At 49.8% G+C, this 25,317-nt stretch overlaps 1 protein-coding gene across 8 annotated transcripts in view; it reads left to right on the top strand.

Moving 5' to 3' along the window:
• AGO2 (argonaute RISC catalytic component 2) overlaps positions 1–24,418 on the top strand; it is a 107,736-nt gene extending 83,318 nt beyond the window's left edge. For 5 of the 8 annotated variants that reach the window (XM_027077968.1, XM_027077970.1, XM_027077965.1 and 2 more), the window contains 6 exons: positions 1,360–1,450; positions 2,026–2,220; positions 4,464–4,598; positions 9,616–9,717; positions 11,738–11,937; positions 12,367–24,418. In XM_027077968.1, coding sequence (XP_026933769.1) covers positions 1,360–1,450; positions 2,026–2,220; positions 4,464–4,598; positions 9,616–9,717; positions 11,738–11,937; positions 12,367–12,475 — 832 coding nt within the window. In that variant the 3' untranslated portion in view covers positions 12,476–24,418. Of the gene's footprint in view, positions 1–1,359; positions 1,451–2,025; positions 2,221–4,463; positions 4,599–6,909; positions 8,057–9,615; positions 9,718–10,608; positions 11,660–11,737; positions 11,938–12,366 lie in introns of those variants that run through there. The other 3 variants (XM_027077966.1, XM_027077967.1, XM_027077969.1) reach the window with 3 other exon arrangements.
• The last annotated feature ends 899 nt before the right edge of the window (positions 24,419–25,317 follow it).

Genomic DNA, 25,317 nt, shown 5'->3' with positions numbered 1-25,317 from the left:
TGCGCCTCTGGGGCGGTTAGGCAGCAGTGGATGAGGAAGCTGGACTGTGCGTCAGCCTCCCAGGGGAGACACTGGGGGTGGGGGGGGGAGGGGAAACAGAGGCCTGGTGTTGGTGGGGTTTGTTCAGGGATCCTCACGTGGAGGTGGTATTTAAGGCCTCTAGGCTGGAGAGAAGCCCCAGGGCAGGATGTAGATAGGAAGGACATCCAAGCCCTCGGCCTGGGGAGTCCGGGGTTGGAAAGGCAGCACTGGGGCCTGGTGGGGTCGGGGGAAGAGCCAGTGCGTGGCCGTGTCACTCGGTGCCAACCGGCCAAGTGCGATGAGGTCCGAGGCTCCACCATGGGACTGGGGGACGTGTGCAGGTCGTCGGTGACCTTGCAAAGAGGAGTCTCGTTGCCATGGCAGCACGAGGCCTGCTTGGGAGGCAGTAGAGGGATCGGCTAATTCCGGGAGCTTTGCCACAAGGCGAGCAAGGGAAGTGAGGGAGCTGTGGGAAGAGAGTGGAGTCCGGAGGCAGGTGTGGTTCTGCTGGTGTAAGGTGTGAGTCATAACTGCATGTGTTGTGCTGCGATGCTCCCGGGACCCGTCCAGGATTGGGGGAGGGGGCAGCAGGGAAGAGCCACGGGGTGGGGGTGGGGGTGGGGGGCAGGCGCAGGGTGGGCGGGAGAGCACAGGCCGTCAGGGAAAAGAGGCGAGTGAGGCACAGAGAGAGGAAGCTCCAGGGCGCACAGCCGGTGAGACTGGGACCCGCCGGCCGGCTCGAGAGCTGTGCCCCCAACGCTGGCGCTTCAGGGTCGTGACCGCTGGGGTGCAGCCGGCGCTTAGAAGACCCAGGGAGAGAGTTTAGAGCAGTACTTCTCACCTGGGGCGGTGTCGCAGCCCTGGGAGTGTGTGGTCATGTCTGGAGGAGATGTAGGGGTGTCGGGACGGGGGCTGGCCTCTAACGGGTAGAGAACAAGGGTGCTCCTGGGCACCCTGCAGCGCGGCTGCAGGTCCAGGGTTGGGTAACAAACCGTGGGACTCTTTGTATGTATAATTATCTTGGAATTTTCAGCCGTCTACGTGGGTAGAACCCTCATGTCCCTGAGCCCAGCCACAGCAGCTGTCAGCACCTCGGCCCTCTCATTCAGTCTACACTCCACCTACACCCTCTTCCCCACCGCCTTATTCTGAAGCAGATCTCACACCAAGCATCTTTTCACCCATAAGGTTTCTGTACATGTGACTGAAAGATAAGGAGTCCTTACAGACACGGCCACAGTACCCTTAGCACACAAAGTAACGCTGGTGCCAGTACCCTGAGAGGTCCGGGCAGTGTCCCCGAGCCTTGGCCTCTGACGCTCCCGCATCCCCTCACAGGCCTCCGGTGTTCCAGCAGCCCGTCATCTTTCTGGGGGCGGATGTCACACACCCCCCTGCCGGGGATGGGAAGAAGCCGTCCATCGCCGCCGTGAGTATCACCTCCTGCCGGGTCCCGTTGGTCTGTGTTCCTGCGTGATCGGCATCTCCATGCTTCTTGGCCCTTTCCTTGTCTGAGCAGCATGAACAGTGCAGCAGGGTGGCCCCGTGGGGTCATGTCCCTGGCACTCACTGTCTGGTTCCCTCTGGGCGGCACCTGCGGGCGATTGGTTTCAGGCCAGCTTGCCTTTGGGACACCCGTCACTCTTAGGGGTCGGAATCTTGGAGTGTCGTGTGTAGAGGTGCACATGGCTTTGGGAAAACAGTGTGCTTGAAGGAATTAGGAACACTGTCACTGTCACTGTCGCCAGGTACCTTCTCTGGGCTGATGTAATTCAGCCACATCTAATCACAAGCAGAATTAGGGGTTCAGAACAATTGTTGATTTTCTTATTAGGTCCCTCGGGAAAACCTTTACTCTTTGGAACACGTTTATAAACGCTACAGCCACGCATTCAGAAGAATCGTAAAGGTGGTGGGTTTGCATGTGACGAGCCCTCTCCTGGACCCCCTTCACCCCTAGAGCGGGGGCCCTCGGGGCTCCTGCTGACCCGTGTTGCCCCGCAGGTCGTGGGCAGCATGGACGCCCACCCGAACCGCTACTGCGCCACCGTGCGCGTCCAGCAGCACCGGCAGGAGATCATCCAGGACCTGGCGGCCATGGTGCGCGAGCTTCTCATCCAGTTCTACAAGTCCACACGCTTCAAGCCCACCCGCATCATCTTCTACCGAGACGGTGTCTCCGAGGGGCAGTTCCAGCAGGTCGGCCGTCTCCCCCGCGTTTTCCCTGCCCTCTTCTCGGTGTCTTAAACTCCCCTGTTTCTCGGCAGGACGGCTCCTTGGGTTCGCTAATGAAGACGGTGGGGTGGGTTTTGTTTTGCCCCCGGGTTTACTGGTCCCCGTGTGGGCGGTACTGATGGACTTGGGGTTGTCAGGGGTCTGCTGCAGGTGGGGCGGAGAGGCCTGTCCAGGCGGACCCGGTCCAGAACACGCCAGCCAGGGGCCCTTCCCGGCTCCAGGTTTTGCCTTGTAGGCTGTGGGGGGTCTCTGTGGGGCAGGGACACCACTGTGGCTTGGGGGTCACCTCTGTCTGCAAAGGAGGGGGCGGGCCGGAGTGAGGAGAGCGCAGAGCAGGGTGAGGAAAGTGGCCGGGCGGAGGGTAGGTGGGAGCCCTTTGGAAATAGTCAGTAGGACGCAGCCACTGTTTGGACGTGGAGGGAGAGGCGGCACCTTAGGTGGCGTGTGGGGCATCGCCTTGAGGAAGCGTCCGGAAGGCAGGGGAGCCTCTTGGACACCGGGGCACTGGAGGAGGGGCAGGTGAGGACCAAAGGGGGTGTGTTGCTGTGCTCCAGGTGAAAGCACCCGCAGCACCTCCAAGTCGAGGGGAGTGTGGGCAGCGGCGGATCCATCTGACCCTGGAACTCGGGGGTTGATGCCCTGCGTGTGTCCATGCTTGGCCAGGGCTAATGCCACCTCCACCCCTGCCGCGTCTCCAGTGCACGCTTCGTCGAGAGACAGTAGCGGGGAAGGCAGAAGTATCCGATGCTGCAGGAGACCCACCCAGACAGAAAGACATCCTAAGAGGCACTCCAGTGTGTCCCAAGGCCCCAGGCCACCCTGCTAGGCAGGTGGGGTGGCACGTGACCAGGCACGGGTGCCAGTGCCTTCCTGGTCCAAAGTAGGAGCAGCTGAGGCCACAGCGGGCGAGGGGGGTGGCTTGAGGTTCCTTGACCGTCTGGTAGCTCTTGGCCAGGGCCCCTGATTCAGAGCTTCTGTGGGAACCTGGGTTGGGGGTTCCTGTGCCGCCTCTCGGGTCCAGATCCAGCTTGTGCCAGCCGGCCTCGAAGCCCCTCTTATACAAAACCGTCTGGTTCCCTCCGTTGGGAGATGTTCTCCCCTCTTCTGAGCACCCGTTCACCCTCTGTCATGGGCATTCTTACTACAGAAGAGGGTTTGTGTCATCCTCCGTTTTCTCTCTCGGTGAACGCACTCCACATCTTACAGAATCACCACAATGGGGTTTCTGGACCCAGAACCCAAGACATATTTTTGAGACACATCGCAGCACAATATTTGACAAGGGCAGTTGCTGAAACCTGAGGTGTGTGGTCCCTGTAGCAGCCATCAGCCCCCGTGCCGGGCTGTGTGCCTGTTCATCTCTGCCACAGGTGGGGGAGCAGAGACAGTGCCAGCATCCTTGTACCCTAACTCCTGGCGCTTCGCAGGTGACTTTAGTCTTCACTGCAAGCTTGCAAGGTGGGATGTTCCCATTTTAAAACTGAAAAAACTGGGGATCAGACAGGGTGCATGGCTTTCCAGAGCCACACGGTTGCTTAGTGGTAGAGCTAGGATTTGACCTCAGGTCCAGCTCCTAAGCCAGTGGGTTTTTGGGTTTTTTTGTTTTGTTTTGTTTTTTACTAGATTCTCTCCATCTTCTCCAATCCAAAAACAAGCTGCTGGATTGATTTGTTCATGTGTGTGTTTCCCACAGTGCCTCATGTCCACGGTGGGTGGTAGCACTTAGAACATTCCAGAGCCTGCGCTCAGCCTGTTTCTCCGTTATCTAACCTAAAACATTTAACCACGAAACCTGGGTATCGTTTGCTCCATGATATTATTGAAGAAACAGGCTCAGAGAGACAGAATCACACAGGTAACAGCAAGCTAGTGGAACTACAAGCCTTAACGTAAACATGTATCAAACATACACATGATTAAGGGATTCATTCCAAGATAGCGAGAGGCCTGAAAACATAATAATGATCCTCAGAAGTGTTCTCCTTGGGCTCCCCTGGTGGCGCAGTGGTTGAGAGTCCGCCTGCCAACGCAGGGGACGCGGATTCGTGCCCCGGTCTGGGAAGATCCCACATGCCGCAGAGCGCCCGTGAGCCACGGCCGCTGAGCCTGCGCGTCCGGAGCCTGTGCTCCGCAACGGGAGAGACCATGACAGTGAGAGGCCCGCGTACTGCGAAAAAAAAAAAAAGTGTTCTTCTTTCTTTCCATAGGTTCTTCACCACGAGTTACTGGCTATCCGAGAGGCATGCATTAAGCTAGAAAAAGACTACCAGCCGGGGATCACGTTCATAGTGGTCCAGAAGAGGCACCACACTCGGCTGTTCTGCACCGACAAGAACGAGCGGGTGAGTGTCCTCGACCCTGGGCTGTGCAGCCTCGAGGGACACGGGTCTCACGCCCTGCACCACCTCCCAGGCTCTTGGGAGACCCGGCCCTTCGTGGCGACACAGCCTGAGACGTTGGAGAAGGGCTCTCCTCAGTTTGGTGAGAAGTTTGAACCTGCAAACCCCACAGGTCCAGGATAGGTCCAGGCAGATGTCATTTATCCGATAAGGAAATTACCAAAGGTGAGGTTTCAGGGCCAGTTAGCAACCATGGTCATAGACAGCATAGTGTAAAGAACGCGGGAGAATGCAGTAAAGTGGGGAGCCCACGGGGTGGTTGGAGTGCTGGAAGAGGGCCTGGGGAGCTCACTCAGGGGTCTGGTCTGGAGAACACTGACAGACAGCGGTGTCCAAGCTCCTCATCCCTCTCCTGGCTGCTCCAGAACAAGAACCACGAGCATGCAGGAGACTTAAGACTTGTAGTGGTAACTGCTGAGAATTGTCCACAGTTGGAGAAAGATCAGAACCCTTAGGTTAAAAGGCCTCTCCTGTTCCCAACAGGATAAATAAAAATAAATCCATACCTAGACACATTGTCCTAAAACTGCACAGCGTCAAAGTAACTGCATGAGATAAAAGACCTCCCAGAAGGGAAGGACATTCCATCAGACTGTCCGCCAGCGGGGCTGGAAGCCGGGCGTTAGTGTCCACGTGGTGCAGCCCACTAACGCCACAGTGGCACCACAGCACCGAAAATGCTTCTTGCCTAAATGGAAGACAAAATGCAAATTGAGAGTCAATAGCGAGGAAAAGGGGTACTTTGTCATGATCACCGAGAAGACAGAACAGCTGTGACGTGGATGTACCTCACGCCATGACCTAAAAATATGTAAAGAAAAAAAGTAAAGCAAAAACAGGCAGAATTTTAAGGAGAAATTGACAAACACACCATCAAAGAGGCCTGTTTTAACAGCCACCATCAGAAAGTGAAACAGGGACACGTTAGTAGAAACTGAAAATGGGAAGAAAGGAATGAGCCAGACCTGACAGACAGAACTCTGCCTGTGACAGCTGAGCTCACGCTGAGGGCTTACAGGAGCTGGCGTTGTCCCAGGTCACAAAAGAGGTCTCAGGAGATTGCCAAACCTCAGTATTCTACAAACCACATTTTTTTAAAAAAAATAATTTATTTTGGGGGGGGGCTGCACTGGGTCTTCGTTGGTGCACGCAGGCTTTCTCTAGTTGCGGCGAGCGGAGGCTACTCTTTGTTGCGGTGTGCGGGTTTCTCATTGCGGTGGCTTCTCTTGTTGTGGAGCACGGGCTCTAGAGTGCTCAGGCTTCAGTAATTGTGGCATGTGAGCTCAGTAGTTGCAGTGCACGGGCTCTAGGGCACGTGGGCTCGATAGTTGCAGTGCACGGGCTCTAGGGCACGTGGGTTTCAGTAGCTGCGGCGCTTGGGCTCAGTAGTTGTGGCTTGTGGGTTCTAGAGTGTAGGCTCAGTAGTTGTGGTGCATGGGCTTAGTTGCTTGACGGCATGTGGGATCTTCCCGGACCAGGGCTCGAACCCGTGTCCCCTGCATTGGCAGGCAGATTCTTAACCACTGCGCCACCAGGGAAGTCCCCAAACCACATTTTCTGTTACGTAGGAAAAAGCGTAAGAAAACTTAAAATTTTGATTTCAAGCCCACTGCAGGGCTTCCCTGGTGGCGCAGTGGTTAAGAATCTGCCTGCCAATGCAGGGGACACGGGTTCGAGCACTGGTCCGGGAAGATCCCACATGCCGCGGAGCAACTGAGCCCACGTGCCACAACTACTGAAGCCCGCATGCCTAGAGCCCGTGCCCCGCAACAAGAGAAGCCACCGCGATGAGAAGCCCTCACACTGCAATGAAGAGTAGCCCCCGCTTGCTGCAACTGGAGAAAGCCCACACACAGCAACAAAGACCCAGTGCAGCCAAAAATAAATAAATAAATGTATTTATTTAAAAAAAAAAAAAAGAAAGAAAGCACTGCATTAAAAATGTAAAGAGAATAATCAATTGTGAAATGATTAGAAATGAACGAAAACGAGAATTTCATATCAAACCTCGTGCAGTGCACCAAAGCAGCCATTTGCAGGTTAGAGCGTAGACGCAGGCGCTTCTGTTGTGAGACCAGAAAGAGAGCCACGAATAAGCCTGAAGCGACAGGAAGGATGTCAGTCCCAGTGGTCAAGGGAAAGCTGAGGAGTTGGTGTGCATAGGCCCCTTGCCACCTCAGCCTGCAGACTTCTCTTGCCAGGAGTCGGGAGGGCTCAAAGTCAGCTTATTCCAGCACCCCACTTTCTCTCTCAGAATAGAAAATCGTGAACTAGAAAATGAAGAAGCAATAGAGCATATTAACGCAAGCAAAAGGTACTTCTCTGAAGATAGATAAACCCAGCAAGACTCAACAAAAAGAACACTTGTAATTACGTTGGGAACAGAAGGGGAACAATGGCTGCAGAGGGAGTGTGTGTTATTTGAATCATAATGGAATGATAACAACTTCATGACAACACATTGGAAAACTGAGAAGAAACAAACACTTGTTTGTAGAATTACATAAGTTACCAAAATCAGCTGAGTAAGATAGTCCAGTCATTGTTCCAAAAGGCATCAGGCCCAGAGAGTTTTACAGGCAAGCTTTACTAAGGCTTCAAGAATAGATTACCTTAAAGTGTGGCAGAGCATAGGAAAAAGGGGGAAACGACTTAGCTTATTTTATGAAGTTAGTCCAGAGATTTTTACAGGCAAGCTTTACCAGACCTTCGAAGAATAATGTTGTATGAAGTATTTCAGAGAACGGGAAAAGTCGGGGGGACTCACATTATGAGGTTAGCCTGATAAATACCAAATGTCAAGGATGTGGGTGCCGTGATGAGGAGCAAAGGGTCTGGAGCCGGATAACCTGGCTCCAACCCACCCCCTCAGCATCCTGGCTGCGTGACCACAAGCTGTCAGCCCCTCTACCCCCGACCGCCTTCTGAGGGTGCTGGGAGGGTTCACGGGGCTCACACGCAGAGCACTCAGCACAGAGTAAAGGCATTGTTATGAAGAGGACTCTCCTACACTCCAGACGGGAATACAAATGGGCAACCAACTTGGAACGCTGTTTGGCAATTCTAGAGATCTACCCTGGAGGAACTCACACACTTGTGTACAAGAAGACATGTATTCTGTAAGAATATTCTGGCAATATTGTTTATAGTAGCAAAAAATTAATCTGTTAACAGCAGAAAAGGTGGTAATGTATTTATATATTGGCACTTATACAGCAATGAAAAATAATAAACTATATCTACCAAATGACTACATCTCAAAATTGTAATACAGAGCAAAAACAGAAAGTAGCAAAACATAGGATACATGTATACAGTTTTGTTTTTTTAATAAATTTATGTATTTATTTTACTTATTTATTTTTGGCTGCACTGGGTCTTCGTTGCTACGCATGGGCTTTCTCTAGTTGCGGTGAGCAGAGGCTACTCCTCGTTTTGGTGCGCCGGCTTCTCATTGCAGTGGCTTCTCTTGTTGTAGAGCACGGGCTCTAGGTGCACGGGCTTCAGTAGTTGTGGCTCGCGGGCTCTAGAGTGCAGGCTCAGTAGTTGTGGCACATGGGCTTCGTTGCTCCATGGCATGTGGGATCTTCCCAGACCAGCGCTCAAACCCATGTCCCCTGCATTGGCAGGCAGATTCTTAACCACTGCACCACCAGGGAAGCCCCTACAGTTTTAAAATCTGCAAAGTAACACAATATAGTGCTAACGGAGACCTAAATGTGTAGCAGAGAATAAAAGTATGTGTAGGAATAATAAAGTCTAGATTTGAGACTGCAGCATGGAAGGGATACAAATGTAGGCACTCTTTTCAAATATTTTACTTATTTTAAAAATCTGGGACTTCCCTGGTGGTGCAGTGGTTAAGAATCCTGCCTGCCAATGCAGGGGACACGGGTTCGATCCCTGGTCCAGGAAGATCCCACATACTACGAAGCAACTAAGCTCGTGCGCCGCAACTACTGAGCCTGCATGCCTACGGCCCGTGCTCCGCAACAAGAGAAGCCACCGCAGTGAGAAGCCCACGCACTGCAACAAAGAGTAGCCCCCGCTCACCACAACTAGAGAAAGCCCGCATGCAGCAACAAAGACCCAACGCAGCTATAAATAAATGAACAAATAAATACACAAATAAATAATCTGAAGGTATAAAAAAAGGTTGAGAAGAAGTAAAAACACACACACATCTGCAGGTGCAGAGGGGTTACACTGGAGATTCTCTTTTTTGTATGTATATTTGAAATTGCACGAGTAAAAAAAAAAAAATCAATCAGTGACTTCGTGACTGATTGGGAGTTTTGCTGTTTCAGTAGCGTAGCTGGATGTTTGGTGGTTTTTCGATGCTAGAGTGTAAACTGAGAGTTAAGTGGTTTGGTAGAATTTGTAGTCCCTCCCACACCCCAGCTCCTTGGATGGCCTCTGGTGGAGCAACCCGCCCTCCCTGGTGGTGGTGATTGAACCCCTGGTAGAGTGGGGAAGTTCTTGACAGCTGTCAGGGTTTTCTAGCTCTTCTGCCTTGAGTAGTGTGTGTGTGTGTGTGTGTGTGTGTGTGTGTGTGTGTGTGTGCGCACACGCAGGCGCACATGGGCAGGTGACGGCTGTCACGTGTCCGTCGTCTGGTCTTAGATTTGTTATGTCGGTGACAGTTTCCATCTTGGCCTCAACAATAATGAAGACCCTTCACGTGGCCCACGCACATGCTTCAGTGAAGGGAAGACTCTGCATTTCCCTCAGGGGCCTTTATGAGATGGCGAAAAATAACCCCAGCCCAAAGAGAACAGGAATTAATTTGATTTCAGTTGTTAGTATATGTTAAATTTTAATGCCATGGCACTGAGCAAATGTATTGGCCAATTTAAAGACGTCAGAGCAGAAGGCAGTGCGGCTGCGTCTTGCCTGCTTGCCTGCTTGCTTTGCCCTGTTGTCCCCTGGGCGTGTCTAATGGGCTCCTGTGTTGCTGAAGGTGGGGAAGAGCGGAAACATTCCAGCAGGGACGACCGTGGACACAAAAATCACCCACCCGACCGAGTTTGACTTCTACCTGTGTAGTCATGCTGGCATCCAGGTAAGGACAGAGGGTCCACTTTGCACAGTCTTGGTTGGTGTCTCTGGGGTGTCGTCCACACATTCGGCAAACACCTGCAGAGCACAAACCTTGTGCCAGGTGCTCCCGTGGGCACTGGGGATGTGGTGGTGAACAGCACGGATGGGGCGCCAGTCCATCCCAAGGGGACGCAGGCGGTTGACCAGTGAACCGTGGAGGCCGAGAACCATCAGGTGTTGCGGATGGAGGACCCACTGGGGTGCTGTGCTGGGCCGGGAGTGGGTTCCCATTTTAGCCGAGATGAGGTCCAGGAAGAAGGAGCAGTGAGCGTGAGGGCCAGGCAGGCTGGCGGGGACAAGTGGCGTCCCTGTGTGCTTGGAGTTCGGCGAGCTGGATGGGGTATGAGAGGTGACGGAGCGGCGGGGTCAGCCTTGCGTGCCCGCCACACACGGGCACTGGTGTGCGGGGAAGGTCAGCACGTGGCATTCCTTGTCCCTCCCGGCGAAGAGACCCACAGCTTTGCCACAAGTGATTCTGAGAGGATGCTGCCACCTCAGAGGTGCCACGTCCAGCGCACCTGTTGTCAGAGCTGAGCCACCAGCATCTGCGAGGCTGTGCCCCTTGGGACAGGAGGGACTTAGCTCTGGGTGCCCGTCCTGCTTCACCACAGAGGGGCTTTTGGGTGTTTCAAGTTATAAGTGAGGACTTAGATATCCATCCCCAAGGGATTTGAACTTAAACTTGGAGGGCTTGCCGTAAACTTTGTACTTCTGCCACGGGAAATACACCTGCACGTCCTTCACGTCACCGTGGCTCTAGAACAGGACTTGGCAAACTGGCCCGTGGGCCGCACCCAGCCTGCAGCCTGTCAGGGTGCAGCCTGAGGGCTGAGCCATGTGTACATTTTTAAAGGTTGTTAAAAAGGAAGAAGAGGAACGTGGCTCAGAGAGGACGGAGGCTTCCGCAGTGTTTCCCGGGCACGTCTGTCCCCGCGATGGCTTCCGTGTCGGGCGGGCGCTTTTTCTGTGCAGGCCAGCCCGGCTTCCCTCCTGGTGGGTGGAGCCCTCCCCCCCCCCCGCCCCCCGCCCCGGGGCCTCTGGTTTGTTTAAGGGGTAAACCTGCCTCCCTGCATTTTCTGCACAGGCACTTTCTAATGGGGGAAATCTCGCACTGGAGACGTTTAAGTGCTTTGACAAAATGGGCCTCAAGGGGTCCTGCTCTGCTGTGGTTGCCATGTCCTCGGCACACCCTCTGATACAAAATACCCCACTGCCCGCAGGCCCGCGTGACAGCCACCGATTAAATGCTGAAAGTGGGGCGCAGAATGTGTGCTTCATCAGAGGATAAGAGCGTCTGCCGCTCACCAGTCTCCGGGGGCCTGAACACAGACAGAGAGTCAGGAAGGGCCTGCTTGTTGGCTGGCTTGGGTTGAGTGGCAGGGAAGGCAGGTGGGGAGAAGCCAGAGAAAGGCCCTTCCCTCAAGCGCGCTCCTGGCTGACCCGTCATGGGTGCCCCGGCGAGCAGTGCAGCGGCTCTGCCGGCACCTGAGCCCCGGCAGGCATGGGCCAGGCGACCAACCCCACCTCCTTCAGTTTTGAAAGATTCCACACCGCACAAAATAAATATGTGTGCAAACTCCCATTTTAAAGGCGTTAATATGTAACTTATTAGAGATTTCTTCTTGCCTTTATAAATAAAGCATTGTAGAAAACCTAGTATGTACAAATGACATTATCCTCCAAACAACCATCTCTGTATTATATCTTTCCTATGAGTTTTCTCTACACAAATAATTGTGTGTATAGTCTGTTATTTTACCAGTAGGGGGTCATAGAATATGTGGCTCTGATGCCCGTTTATAATGATACATAGTAGGATAATATAAATACCTTCTTGCCACTGAACGTCCTCCCACTGTATCCTCTGTGAAGGATTCTACCGTGGGGTGGAAGCACAGCTTCTCTCGGCAGCACCCTTTGCAGGTGAGTTCTGGACTTCTCTCTTGCATGTTTACCTCTCTGACCCTCTGATCTGCTTTTAGGGAACAAGCAGGCCTTCCCACTATCACGTGCTTTGGGATGACAATCGTTTCTCTTCCGATGAGCTGCAGATTCTCACCTACCAGCTGTGTCACACCTACGTGCGCTGCACGCGCTCCGTGTCCATCCCGGCGCCAGCATACTATGCTCACCTGGTGGCCTTCCGGGCCAGGTACCACCTGGTGGATAAAGAGCACGATAGGTGAGTGGCACGCCCTTCCTGGCTGGGGTCGTTTCTGCAACAGGCTTTGGCATCTGCTTTTCTGGAATGGGAAGCAGTGGGGTCCCAGTGGCTGGAGCCGACCGTGACACAGACACCCAAAAGCTAGCATCTTCACCGCCATTTGTTAGCTGTGTGGCTGCCTCCCCAGATGGCTGGTGCGTGGTCCTAACTTAGCTATCAGTGTGCTGCCTCATGGTGCGTTAAAGGCTGCGCTCTCTCTCTCTCTCTCTCTCTCTCCTCTCTCTCTCTCTCTCCCTCCCTATCCCTATCCCTCTATCTCTCTCTCTCTCTCTCTCCCTCCCTCCCTCCCTCCCTCCCTCCCTCTCTCCCTCCCTCCTTCCCTCCCTCCCTCCCTCCCTCTCTCTCTCTTTCTCTCTCTCTCTCTCTCTCTGTCCCCCACCCCCACAGTGCTGAAGGAAGCCATACCTCCGGGCAGAGTAACGGACGAGACCACCAGGCGTTGGCAAAGGCAGTCCAGGTCCATCAGGACACGCTGCGCACCATGTACTTTGCTTGACATGTTTTAGTGTTTACGATTGTGTACCGAGTTGGATTCACATGAGACCAGCTACACTCAGACCAACAAATGCCCAGCCCTTCCGTGACAGCCAGCATCGAACATGAAACGCCATTGATTTTAGTAGATTCTCCACTTTCCAGAATGCCTTCCGTCCCAGATTTCAAACTTGGATTTTGAACTGCAGACCTGTATGAGACCCCATTGTCGTAGGAAATATGGTTTGCCAAAATCTTATAAGCTGCTTCTGAAAATAGAGTCCCGTGTTTCCTAAAAATCTCCTAAAACCAGTCTATGAACTCAGGGCTTTAAAACATTTTTAATTTATTTGGTCGTTCGATTTACTTGTTTTTAACACATGATTCTATATGAAATTGATGGGCTCAAACTAGCTGTGAACGTTCTGTGAGAGTGAAAGCAACATAAAACACATTGTGGTTTTAAAGCCTTGAACATTCTGATGCTGTCACTAAAGTTTATTTCCGAGTGACACCTGTGTGCTCCTGACCTGGCTCCCACCAGCTGTCCGGGATCCGAGGGCAGGGGCCAGGCGAGGCGCCCTGGTGTCTCTCGTTCTGCCACTGCCCGCCTTTCACTCAGCCCGAAGGAAGGAGGGGTGGCAGAAGGTGGGCCGTGTGTGTTTACAACATTTATAGGTCCAGAGGGATTGGCAGACAAGTGCCATTTTAATAAAAATTTATTTAAAAAAAGAAAAAAGACAATATGCCGACAGTCTAATCATAAGATTTGTCCTATAGGACTGTGACATTTATTTTCCAAAGTTTCTAAAGAATACGGGTCTGTGGTGATAAATACAGTACAATCCTTTTTCACTGTTATGTCTTTAATGTAAGAGAAAAGTATATATATCTGGTTTGCAGTATTAATGTGATAGATAGATGCTGTTTTTCATTTTACTGACTACGGGGTGCTTTTGTGATCTGTTTAGCATATCAAGAGTGTTTTGGAGCCTGGAGCCTGGACCACCCTTGTGGTTTCTCAGTGCTTAAGTACAGGAGTATGCAATTGACTCAGTGCCCGCGGCCCACCCCCTCGTGTAGACCGCGCAGCCTGGACCCTCAGGAGGACGGAGTGTGCTTCCAGCAGTCACTCCCCTCCCCGCCTCATCCCCGTGTGTCGCTCAGCCAATTAAGCACAAATGGAATGTATGTATCCTTCCACTCCTGGGAATGAGTCTGCGTATCAGCGTGCACTTCTCTCTGCGTGTGGTTTGTTAGACAAGCGTCATAGGATCTATGCACTGAAACACAGAGAAGGCTGTCGGTGGTGGCGCTCTGCGGGCTGCGAGGCCCGCGTTCCGCGAAGGAGCCCAGCCCTCGGGAGGATGGCTGATGGCGAAGCCAGCAGCAGAGGCAGACCCTTCTGCTAGGATTTGCGTGCTGGGCCCCGGACGTGGGTTTGCCAATCTAGAATCCGTTGCACTAAGAATGATACCGTGGACAGCTCGACAGGGCTGACAGCAGAGGGCTCCGTTTGTGCGCAGTGGGCTTTTTGTCCTTGTAGGCGGTTTTCTGAGAATCCAATCCACGTTCAGTACAGAGATTCTAGGAAGGAGATGAGCCTTTCCCTAGTGCTGCTTCGTGCTCTGTAGGTTTCCTCTGGCCCTGCTGACGGCCCTCCCATCCTGGCCTGACATTACCTCTGGCACTGTGGTGGAGTGAGGGTCCCAACCAGGGTGCCTCGTGCTGGGGTCAGCGCCCGCCTCGGTCTTGTGTGAGGGCTCCGCGGGGGCGGGGAAGCGCTGTCATGGACACTCGGCCTGGATTTTGGCGGCAACGACAAAGGGGTGACTATTATTTGTGACAATATATACTCAAGAGTGGTGTGTGTGTGTGTGTGTGTGCGTGTGCGTGTGTGTGCGCGCGCGCGTGTGTGCATGTGGGTGTCTTATTAATGGCATTAGTCTCTTCTTGCTGTATCTATTTTTTTTTGTCTTTTTAAATGACAGAAGCCTCTGCTCTAAAAATGTTGCAATTCCCTGTCACTTCGTTAGCAAGTGGCACCTTCTCCTGTTCGGAAGGACACCAGTACACTCGTGGCTTAAGTTACCGGGAGCGTTCAAGCTAAGGAGGGAACCTTTTCACTAATACACTTTTAAAATCTGAACTTAGGTTAGTTTTCAGTCATTTTTAGGATCATCTAGAACCGTGTGTCTCGAAGGTATGTTTCTACCACTTGCAACAGGATCTCGGTGGTCGGGGCGTTGGCCGTAAAAACGCTGTGACTCCTGTGCTCGCTGCGGCCTCTGGGGTGGTGGCTGGGCATCTGCGTTTTACACCATCAGCTGGGGGTCCAGGGCTGCCTGGAGTCCGAGAACCTCTAATCTAGAGCCTTCTGGAGAGTGTGCTCCCTCAAGCACTGAGGGCCCAGCAGGGAGGGACTCCCCAGCAATGCAGGGAAACGTTTTCTAAGGGAATACACTGGGCAGGATCACAGGCTGGCAGAAAATGAGACCTAAATTTTTGAAAAATCCTTTTGAAGGAAAAGTTTTCTTTCTAGAGGGCCAGAGTACTTTGAGAAAGGTACTTGTTACAGCCCTGCGCTTGTTTTATAAAACTTTTACTACTTAAAAGCATTCATAAAGCAAATGTCTCCAGCTGGGTTAGCTGCATACCTTTGTACATGTCTGATGGTTCAGAATTCAAATGGCTGTAGTTACAATTTCTCAGGTAAAGAACTGTTTTCCCAAATTTCTACCAATCCCCCCCCCCCCATTATTAGGATAAATTTTGAGACAGCGTAAAACCTCAAGGTGCAGTAGAATAAGTCCAAGCCCTGTTCGCGTGGAAGCCAAGAGGGGCCCTGCCCATTCTGTGTGGGTCACGCCCGCCCAGGGCAACCTCGTGGCCGCCGGAGAAGGGCTCCGGGCACCTCCGGCCTCTGCCTGCGTTTGACAGGTTTCCTGAGGCCTGTGCGGGGCTGTGCAAATTGCAGAGGTGTCCACTCGCCGGCTTTGCCTGACCCCACTAAGTAAGGTGTGCCTTGCTTTAAGCAAACTGAATGTGAAAATTATGAAGTAGAAATCTGGATTAATTTCAAAGAAAAACTGGGGTTTATCTCTTCAGAAGAGGTCTCCCAATTAGACCCTTATCCTGGTACTCTTCCTAATATATTTTAAAATATTCACCGTAAGAAAAGTTAACATATTCCCATCCCTTCACCACTTCCTATTACGTTCGACAAGCTCTCACCCTAATAGCTAAGCGATGAAAGAAACCCGGGGGAGCTGCTGCAAGTCGCCGTTTTGTAGGAGAGCCCTTTGGCCCTGCTGAGATTCCATCCTGCTGTTTGTGTACTTATTATAATAAGCTCAGATGTTCCTAGTTCAGATAAATGTTGTAAAGCTGGGCATACCTATACTTTTAGAAAGGGACTGTTTTATTTTGGTTTTGGTTTTCTGTTTTGAGAAGACTTCACATATACACTTGATACTACACTTTAGGGTCTGCTTTCTCTTTTCAAGATTGTGTTGCTTTTTGGTAGTGTCCTCACACTCCCGTGCATGGATGTTTGCACTCTAGAACCACGAGCGATCCCTGGCCACTGCGCTGGCTTCCCCAGGAGGGACTTGTTGGAAGTGGAGGGATTTCCGTGCTGTGTGAGTCTGGCCGTAAGCAGTGCTGTTGTGATGTTTACCCCGGCGTGTGCTCATTAGAAGAGACAGTTGAAGTTCAATTCCTGCAGCAGGGTTGTGGGCGGGTGGGTGTCGATGTTATATTGTATGTTATTTTTATTGTTGTTAAATGCAAATGTTGCTATTTATTGTTTCCTTTCTGCTCTGGTTTCATTTGGCTGATACGGATATTCCAGTGCATGTGGTACCTGATGAATATGATAGAAATTCTTTCCCAGCTTTTATAAATCACCTAATGTTTACCTGCGAGTTTGCTGGATGATTTATTTTTGAAAGCCGCAAATGTAACTTTTCTGGATGAATTGTTTTTCTTATATACGCAGCAATGTAATTTAACATTGATCTGCAGGGTGACTTAAATTTTATTTTTACAAGGCAGTTTTTCAGTCAGATTATATATTTGATACAATATGTTAAGGGTAGACCGGCCAAGCGTTGTGCAGTTGGGACACCAGACTGTCTCGAGGAGGCCTCTGAAGGCTGGGGCGGCTTCTCTTCGTTGCTTGGCGCCGTGGAAGCACTAGGCTGTTTCATGGAGCCACCCGTCAGGATCTGGATGGAGTCCTTGAGTGGGACTTTGATCTGTTGGGCAGTTCAGAGGATTTTTCATGGGCATTTTCCTACACCTAAGGCAGTTCCATTAGGAGGAGCTTTAGACGTTGACATAATCCAGAGAGTGGACAATCCCAGTGGCCCAGACAAGCCATAGAAATTTCCCTGTGACCTCTCTTTAACTCATCTCTCACGCTCATGAGAAAAGGAATGTACAATGAATAGAAACTTCCTCAGTGTTCATACGCCTCACTTTCAGAATGCAAATACTTTGTATTTTAAGCCCTCCCCCAAAGTAACCAAGAATATTCTCTCTAGCTGCCGTGCCAGCAGTTTCGGCTGCTGTGACGTTTCTCAGTGTAGACACAGTGCACGTGTGACTTCGTAATAGGGCTGTCCGTGTTACACACACATGCTGACTTCTTTTGTAAGGAAAATTTTCAACTCGAAATAATTGCACTGATTTTTTGACAGCTTCCTTTTTATTATGTCCAACTCTGCATCTGCTGTACTTGTTTGAAATGACTGTAAATAGATTTAGGATAGCAGAAATGATGTAATACAATGCGTTGCTTTGTTTTAGTGATCCTGCCACGTTTTTCAGTATTATGTGTTAGAGCCGTGTGGGCTGGCCGCTGCCCTTCCCCCTCTACAGCCATGTGTATGTGTGTGTGTTGACCATTCATGAAGGACAGATTAGCCTCGTTGCTGTCTTTTTCTGGAAGGAAGTTTGCAGTGTATTGGAAGAAGAGTGTGCTCTCTCCTTGCGGTCTGAGATTTAATTCTAAGAGGATTAATTGTAAATCCTTTGAATGCTTCTGGTCTGTTTAATTCCTCGTTATTTGCCATGACTCCCTAAAGCATTTGCTGCTAGCTCCCTCCAGCATTTGACAGCTTGGATAGGAAGCATCTGAACGGCCAATGTTACTAGAGAGTCAGGGCCTCCCTTGCTTCTCTTCGGTCACCCGTCATTTGAAAGCCATGAGGTCGCTGTTATGTCAAAACTGTCATTTGTGGCTTAACCCATAGGTGCCAGGCAGACCTGAAAGGCAGGCTGTTCCTTTAGGCCTCGTGATTTGGCCAGATGAGAAGTGTGTGCTCCAGTCCACAGTGTGTAGTTCTGTCTGTGATCAGGTTGCACAGTATCAGACACACAAAGGAGCTTTTCCACCCACACCAGCCGTCTGAGTGCGTGTTAGTGTCGCGTCAATGCCACCTCGGTGCCCTCACTTAGTGCTTTTTTGGATCTTTTGCCATTTTATTGTCTAAAGTGAATGTATTGGCTTAGCCATATCACTACAGAAGGTGGTTTCTAATACCTTTTAGTTTAAAAATAAATAAATAAACGCAGATAAAGGCTACCTCTGAATTCTCAATAGATTCATGTTTGCTTTTAAGTGTAGCTATCCACACTGAAAATAGCCAAAATGTTGCCTGAATCAACTGAATTGTGAACATCTCTCTGTTCAGTTCTGGCTTGAAAATTTGTGTGCCATACTGTGACCCACGGGCAGTCCCCTCCTCCCTCTCTGCGTGTCCAGGGTGGACCAGGGACTCCTCAGGGCTGCCCGGCTCCGAGATGTTAGGACTCTCAGTGGCCAGCAGGAAGGAAACACAAGGGCCTTTCTGCACCGTCCTCAGGTGCAGGGCCGTGTGTGGTGGGACCTGGAAGCGACCCACTGTCCTGGCTTTTCACTTTCCTATTTGACATAAGGAAGCACTTTTTTTTTCTGCTTTACTTATGAATGGGTTGAAAGTGTCTCCTTCTACTCCCTTCTCCCTTTTTGTACACTCTGTAAAATCACAAAGGTGCTTAAACACCGACTCTTGTGCAAATAGTACTTCAGTAGCTGCATGGTTTCAAAATGCAGTGCAGATGTCGTTGACCTTTGACTTGGGAGCCTTGAGTTACTAATCACGCTATACTTAAAAGTGAGCTAAGGTTTGAAAGCAAAAGGTTCTGTTCAAATCCAAGGCCCTTTGCTTGAAAGGAGCACAGGGTCCAGGGCGGCAGCGTCTTGAAGTAGGGGTTCCTGCTGCTGGCGCCCTGGACCAGGATGCCAGCCTGCGGGAAGACTGGCCTGGGAGAGCTCGGCATCACGTGTCATGAACCACTTTGCTGTCAGAAATCTCATCTGCTCGCACGCTGCTGTGGGTTGGTCAGTGTCGCCCCCCTGCTCCTTCGCGTCTTTTCTTTAGGTTCCTCGTGTTCTCTCGTCTTCAGAAGGTGAGCTTTTGCTCCCGATCACTTGCGCTGGTTTGCTCCTGAGTTCTGGAGGGACAGTTGGGCGGTGTTGCAGTTGCAGGCGTCTGGGTGTGAGGAGGCGGCTCCGCTCTCTTCTGGGCGCTCATCAGACCTTGACTTTGGCCCAGAGAGGTTCCAGGTGTGCCATTACGAGGAAGTCCTGGCCTTCAACGCCGCGTGCTGCGCTTTAATTCCGAAAGCACCAAGTGTCCTTTGCAGTCTAAGAATGTGTAATTCTGCAGTCGTGCTGTCCTATAGACACAGACCACCCTGAGAAGCGTGGACACTGGGGAGCGTCCGCTACCTCTGCTGACCTGCTTCTGGGGTTGCTGGGCTCCGCTGAAGTGGCCTCATTTTCAGCCAGAAACCCGTACAGGGCTTCTCGGGGGCCGCTGCGCGGCGGCCGGCTCCTCGCTTTAGTGAGTGATGTCAGCCGTTGACTCAGATCTCCCACCTGCCTTCTGCACTCGTGTCCCCAGCGTCCCGACGTGGGCCTCCCCCAGCATCTTTGCGTTCATGAAAGATCATTAAAGATGAGGGAACTGAAGATTACTGGTGCTTTTGTTAATACTTTTCTGTCTTATTGGTTGATGTGAAAAATTCAGGTGCGTTAGATCTTTAAACGCCCTTGGTGGTGTGACTGTAGGCTTGGGTCCTCACCTCACCCCCCTTCTTTAGGCGGTTGGAGGAGGCTGAATGATCTCCTAGTTACAACTTCCTTGGCCTCAAGTAGTTCAGAGTTAAAGCTGCAACACCAAATATTGACTCCTCCCCCCCCCCCCCCAAGTGTCTCCAGGAGCTCGATGTTCAGGCCAGCCTCATTCGGTACTTCCGGAATCTTCAAGGTCCTCAGAACCACGAGTTGATGCTAGGAATGTGCCCCCTCGCCGCCCACCACCACCTACCGGGCTGTGGGGGGGGGGGTGCGATGCGGATGGGCTGCCCGGCCCCGCTGGACGGAACTGGGGGGCCCAGGGCTCCTCTGGACTCTGGAGATGCTGGGAACGATGCTGCGGGGTGGGAGAGGGCAGCCCCTCTGACCCAGGGGGCAGACGGTGCCCAGGCCTCCCCTGGCCTCCAGAGGCCAGGGGTGCCAGACTGAACGTGTTCTGGAGACCCCGTCTCAGCCTCCGTGCCTTTCAAGTCCAGTCCTCAGTGTCCTTTCGAAACCACGGTGCGGCTGCGTTGTTGGGAAGGAAGCCTGGCCCGGCGCACGCTCAGGCACCGGCGCTCTGCCTTGGAAGCCGCACCGCTCCTCGGCTCCTGGGCACTGGCTCCTGCGGGAAATCGCCGGGTTCTGGCCGCGTGGCTCCTCCCAGGCCCTGAGCACGTCCGTCCACAGGACCCCGCTCCTAGTCGGGTGCTGACCGTGACCGCCGGCAAACCTGGGGGGTTTGTTCTCAAGGTCACTCAATGAGAATGTTGAGCGTAATGGAACTAGATTGTTTTCAAAAAGGAATTGGAATCGGAGTCCTGTCTTTGTAAAATGCGTGGGAAGTCCTCAGATGTCAGGTGCCATTTCAGTTGTCGGAGTGCCCCGCGTTGTTGTTGTTTTGTGACGTGCTGGGAAACTGCTTCCTCGGGAGTGGTGTCACCTGGAGCTGTGCACGGAGGACTCGGGTTTTGATGTCTCGAAGATGCGGGTTTTAGCTCTGACTTTTCCAAGCCAGGTATTGAGTTGAGCAGTTTTCTTGGCCAACGGTCTAGTTAAAAGCCACCCTTCTCTGTCAGTGGATGGTTTTAAGCGGGGGAAATAGCCCAGTGTTACTTATTTTAAACTGTCTAGAAAAGCCTTCAAGGTGGCAGCTCTTGGCCCTTCCGTCTCCCCCATATCCTCTGTTCTGAAAGGCAGAGGCACCAGGCACCGGGGGGGCTGCGGGCGGCTTTGGGGGGCCGTAACACAGCGATGACGTGGGCTCCTCTTCAAAGCCAAATAGACACGCGACTAAAACCCTGGAAGTCTGCGGTTTAGCACTGAACTGAAATTCGCCTCCTGAGTTTGATAGTGGATTTTACATGTAGTTGTTGAAGGTATAAATTCATGTTTTGTAACTGTAGCGGCAAGTGAGCTTTTACTTTTTAAAAAGTTTTAAGGGAATAATTGTAAGTTTCTGTGCAGCAAAGTGGCTAATTATTCATTAAATACAAGAATGTAGCGTCTAAATCCAGATTTTTTCTTACCTCTGGTACACTTCAGATTACTTACCTAGTATGTATTGAGGGGTTTTAACCCTGAGTTTTATCGACTTTTCTAGTTTTATTTTATTTTTATAAAATAATTGAAAAAAACAAAAATGAATTCAAAAGTTCCATAGGTAGATCTTGCCCCTTCTTAATTTTCTCCCACAAAAAAAATTTTAGAAGACATTTTGAATCAAAATGTATTATGACCATTTAAAGTTTACTGTTTTCTAAGAAGCTGAGCAGCTAAAGGGCCTCACTTCAGGTGGTACTGTGCGTACTGTCTGCGGACTCGTTTACCTGTGCGGTGGGTCTACGTGACGATGTCTTGTGCTTGCAGTATAGAAGCCGTGCAGTGCTGTTGTGTACATTGACAGTTCCTGTATAAACTAGTATTTATATACATTGGCCTCTCTGTATAACTTTTCATTTGCTTACATGAATTGTAAAATTAAATATAAAATTATAGTACCTGCTAAATACAAATCTGAGGCTTCCTGTCCTTGTCTTTAGTTTAATACCATTCTGTGTGTTTTGAGGATGTCCAATGCTTGCATGATGGTAGGTGGTAATGCCACTTTAAATTAAGCCTTAATCAGATGTTAAATTTGTAAGTTTCACAGTATGCAAAAATATTAGGCAGAATGAGTTTAAACTGTTCAGATCAAGATGCTATATCATAACTCAACAAGTCTTTTCTCCAGAGTTATAAAGGGAAACTTTCAGTGATACAGCTCTGTCTCGCGCTCCCTCTCTCTCTCTCTCTCTCTCTCTCTCTCTCTCTCTCTCTCGCTCTCTCTCTCTCGCTCTGTTTCTGGTCTGGCTTGGCTGTTGCCATTGCTTGATGAAAATGGACCATTGTGCATTTCTGTGGCAGTCAGTCAAAAAGACCTGTTCTGAAAGTCTTGAGACTTTTTCAGGGTTATTTTGAAATGTTTGATTTTTTTTCCCTCCAGTCTGAGATGTATTTATGGCTGATGAAGAGCATGATTTAGGCACAAACCTTTGCAAACCTGCTCATGTTCTAAGCTTTCTTCCGGTAGTGCCACCTGTCATTGCTTCTGCATATGATTAAATGGATTTTTGTTTTTGTAAAAGCATCTTAAATTTAGACATAAAATGGAGGGGACCCAGCTTTCTTTACAATGTGGATCTACCTCAGTTAAACAGTTGGGTGCTATTTACTAAGTCTGTCAAATTGAATTGGAAAAAGTAACAAAACAGTGAACTATAACTCCACACAAAGCTTGAAATCATAATTTCCGTTTATTTAATAATATCTATTTATTTTGTGCCTTTTGTGTTGAATCCTAATGCATTGAAAAAATCAGTATGAAATTAAATATTTTATATTGTACATGGGGAGAAAAAGCCCAATTGGCCATGGAATTTGATAGATCACCCCAGCCAACTAAACACTAACGTATACTGGAATCCCAACTGCCCTCTTGTGAAAAGAAACATAGAATTATGTCCAAGAGCAAATTTGACATTTTACAAGCAAATTCCAGACTCTCCTACGCATATATTTGTAGCTATCACTTCATTTTCTGTGCCAATGAAGGGGCGGCCAAAACCAACTCACGAACACTCTTGTCATTGCTTTTTCACCACACGTGCCCTCCCGGCCTTCCTCTGGCGTATTTTATAAGTTTATTTCATAAGCAGCGAATGGACTATTGTTGATTTCATCTCTCCCACCCTCCTGGTGTGGGTGTTGGTGACCATAGACAGAGGAAGGGAGGGCCACTGGCCGTGGAAGGGGGGGCAGGGGAGGGGTGCTGCCTGCAGCAGCAGCCCCAGGGTTTCTGTAAGTTAGGAAAGCTTTCTGGCAGGTGAGAAAATCGGGTAGATCGATGACTTTCCATGCTTTTATATTTGGCAGTTTACAAGTCTAGACTTTTCCTACTATGGCAATCTTTTTTAACGTAATTCTTTGGAGGTAACACAATATTTTGGAGTCTTAAGAATTTGATTTTATACCAATGAGAAATAAAAATTAGGGATCTTTCCTGTAGTATATAGTTTTACTATTTTAAAGAGATCTCTGAATTTTACAAGAGAACCAACATTCCTTAGTGGCATAACTTTGAAAGTTGATTTGGGAGGCTTTTCGCTTCAGGATCTCAAAAAAATTGGGATGATTCTAGTTAAATGTTTTTAATTTTTAAAATTCCATCAGGTCAATACTTAAGCTATATTTTGTAAAGAGTAAATCATCCTTTAGTATGCTGCATGTAAAGATCAGCGTTGTTGCACTTTCTCAATAATAATAAATGCCCTACAATTGGCTCACCAGTAAGCATTTTGTTTTTTACCTAACAAGAGTACTTTGGGGCAGGTGATTAAATTTATATAGGTACCTCAAGAAAAAGAACCTGAATATGCTGCATTTTGTTTCTTTAGCTTTTATACGTAGCATTTTGTTCTGCTCTTATGATTTTGTTTAGATATATGCTTTTTGGACCCCAGTAGACTGTTAAAAGAGATTTTAAAGTTACTCTTGTAGGGATACAGTATCTTTTTTTTTTTTTTTTTTTTTTTTTTAACGTACTGCAATATCTGGTTCAAAGGTTGCCCACCAGGAGATTAATACTTTATACCCAAATACACCTGAGAAAAAGGATACCATGTTTATAAGCAGACAATAATGTTCCCAATCCTTTCTGTTCATGCTGCTTTCTTAATTCTTTTCTCCATATCATCAAGAGGTTGGACGACTTATTTCTAAGGTCAGACTTAAACATCATAGCATCTTAATGTTTTCAACACAGACCTCACAAAATTGCCATTGAGTAAGTAGCATGATCCTAAAGGTATTGCTGGCACTAGGCAGCCGGATCCATCTGGGCTCTGAAGAGCCGGTCTTCACACTTCTCTGTTCCCCAGCACTCACCCCAGACTGAACAGACGGGGAGTGGTCTTGATTGACAAAGATTAAACTGGTGAAGAAAGCTAAAGGCTGAGACACTGAGCATCTATTGTCGTGTTTAAGCTTAGCTGGGTCCTTTAGAGTTTGTTTTACAGCTTACTAGGTTAAGTAGTTTGCACTATTTTTGCAATAAATTCATGGAAAACCTAACAGTTACTTGTTTTGTTTCTTACTGTGTGTATATAAACTAATACTAAAAAGTTTGGCATAGTGTTTTTTTCACCTCCTTACATAACCCTTAACATGCACAGAATGCTGTAAATCTGATACAATATGATGTGAATGATATTTTATAAAGTTATTTTGTATGGTGTCAATTTTGTTTTGCCTCATAGGATGTCAGCAAAAAATAAAATAAAATTCCTCGTATTTACAGCTGCCTCGCCCAGAGATCTTCTGTTTACTCACATATTTATTTGGGGACTTCCTTCCATACGGGTTAAGGTTCCAGGCTTCTGAGGTGGAAGCACGCCTTTGGTGATAGAAGTCTAGAGCCTTATTCCATACGTTGGGCCCCTGAGAATTCGGGGTCTGGGGATAAAAGCATCAGGAATGAATTGAACAAATGTGGTACCTAGGATGAGCTGGGTGTTCCTACTCTAGCAGCCATAAGAAGAAGAAAAAAGTCATTCAGCTAAACCCCAATCGAGTGCAAAGCCCTGAGCTCCATGTTGTATGGGAATCAAAGCTGACCATATCTGGGGTTCTGGGCCTGGTGACCTCCCTCTGGGCGGTGTTTGACTTCTGTCTGTACTGAAAGAATACGTGGTGTTGGGAAAGGAAAGGAGGGTTGGGTTAAGAAAACCAAAAAAATAGCGGAAAATCCCTAGGATGCACATTGTTGCTAAAGCAGGCCAAAGTTCTTGTTTTGTTTTGAAACAGCCAAAGCTATTTTCTGATTTTTACGCAAAATGTTTTTAAGAAAAGAATAGGGCTTCCCTGGTGGCGCAGTGGTTAAGAATCCGCCTGCCAACGCAGGGGACACAGGTTCAAGCCCTGGTTCGGGAAGATCCCACATGCCGCAGAGCAACTAAGCCCGTGCGCCACAACTACTGAGCCTGCGCTCTAGAGCCCGCGAGCCACAACTACTGAGCCTGCGTGCCACAACTACTGAAGCCCACGCACCTAGAGCCCGTGCTCTGCTACGAGAAGCCACCACAATGGGAAGCACGCACACCACAACGAAGAGTAGCCCCTGCTCACCGCAACTAGAGAAAGCCCGCGCGCAGCAACAAAGACCCAACGCAGCCAAAGATAAATAAGTAAAATAGAGAATG

Source organism: Aethalodelphis obliquidens, unplaced genomic scaffold (genome assembly GCF_003676395.1).
Source record: "Aethalodelphis obliquidens isolate GAN/ISIS:26980383/991018 unplaced genomic scaffold, ASM367639v1 scaffold41, whole genome shotgun sequence".
Taxonomy (NCBI): Eukaryota; Metazoa; Chordata; class Mammalia; order Artiodactyla; family Delphinidae; genus Aethalodelphis; species Aethalodelphis obliquidens.
The sequence above is the reverse complement of the archived record's forward strand: the minus strand, read 5'-3'. Positions and strand labels throughout refer to the sequence as shown.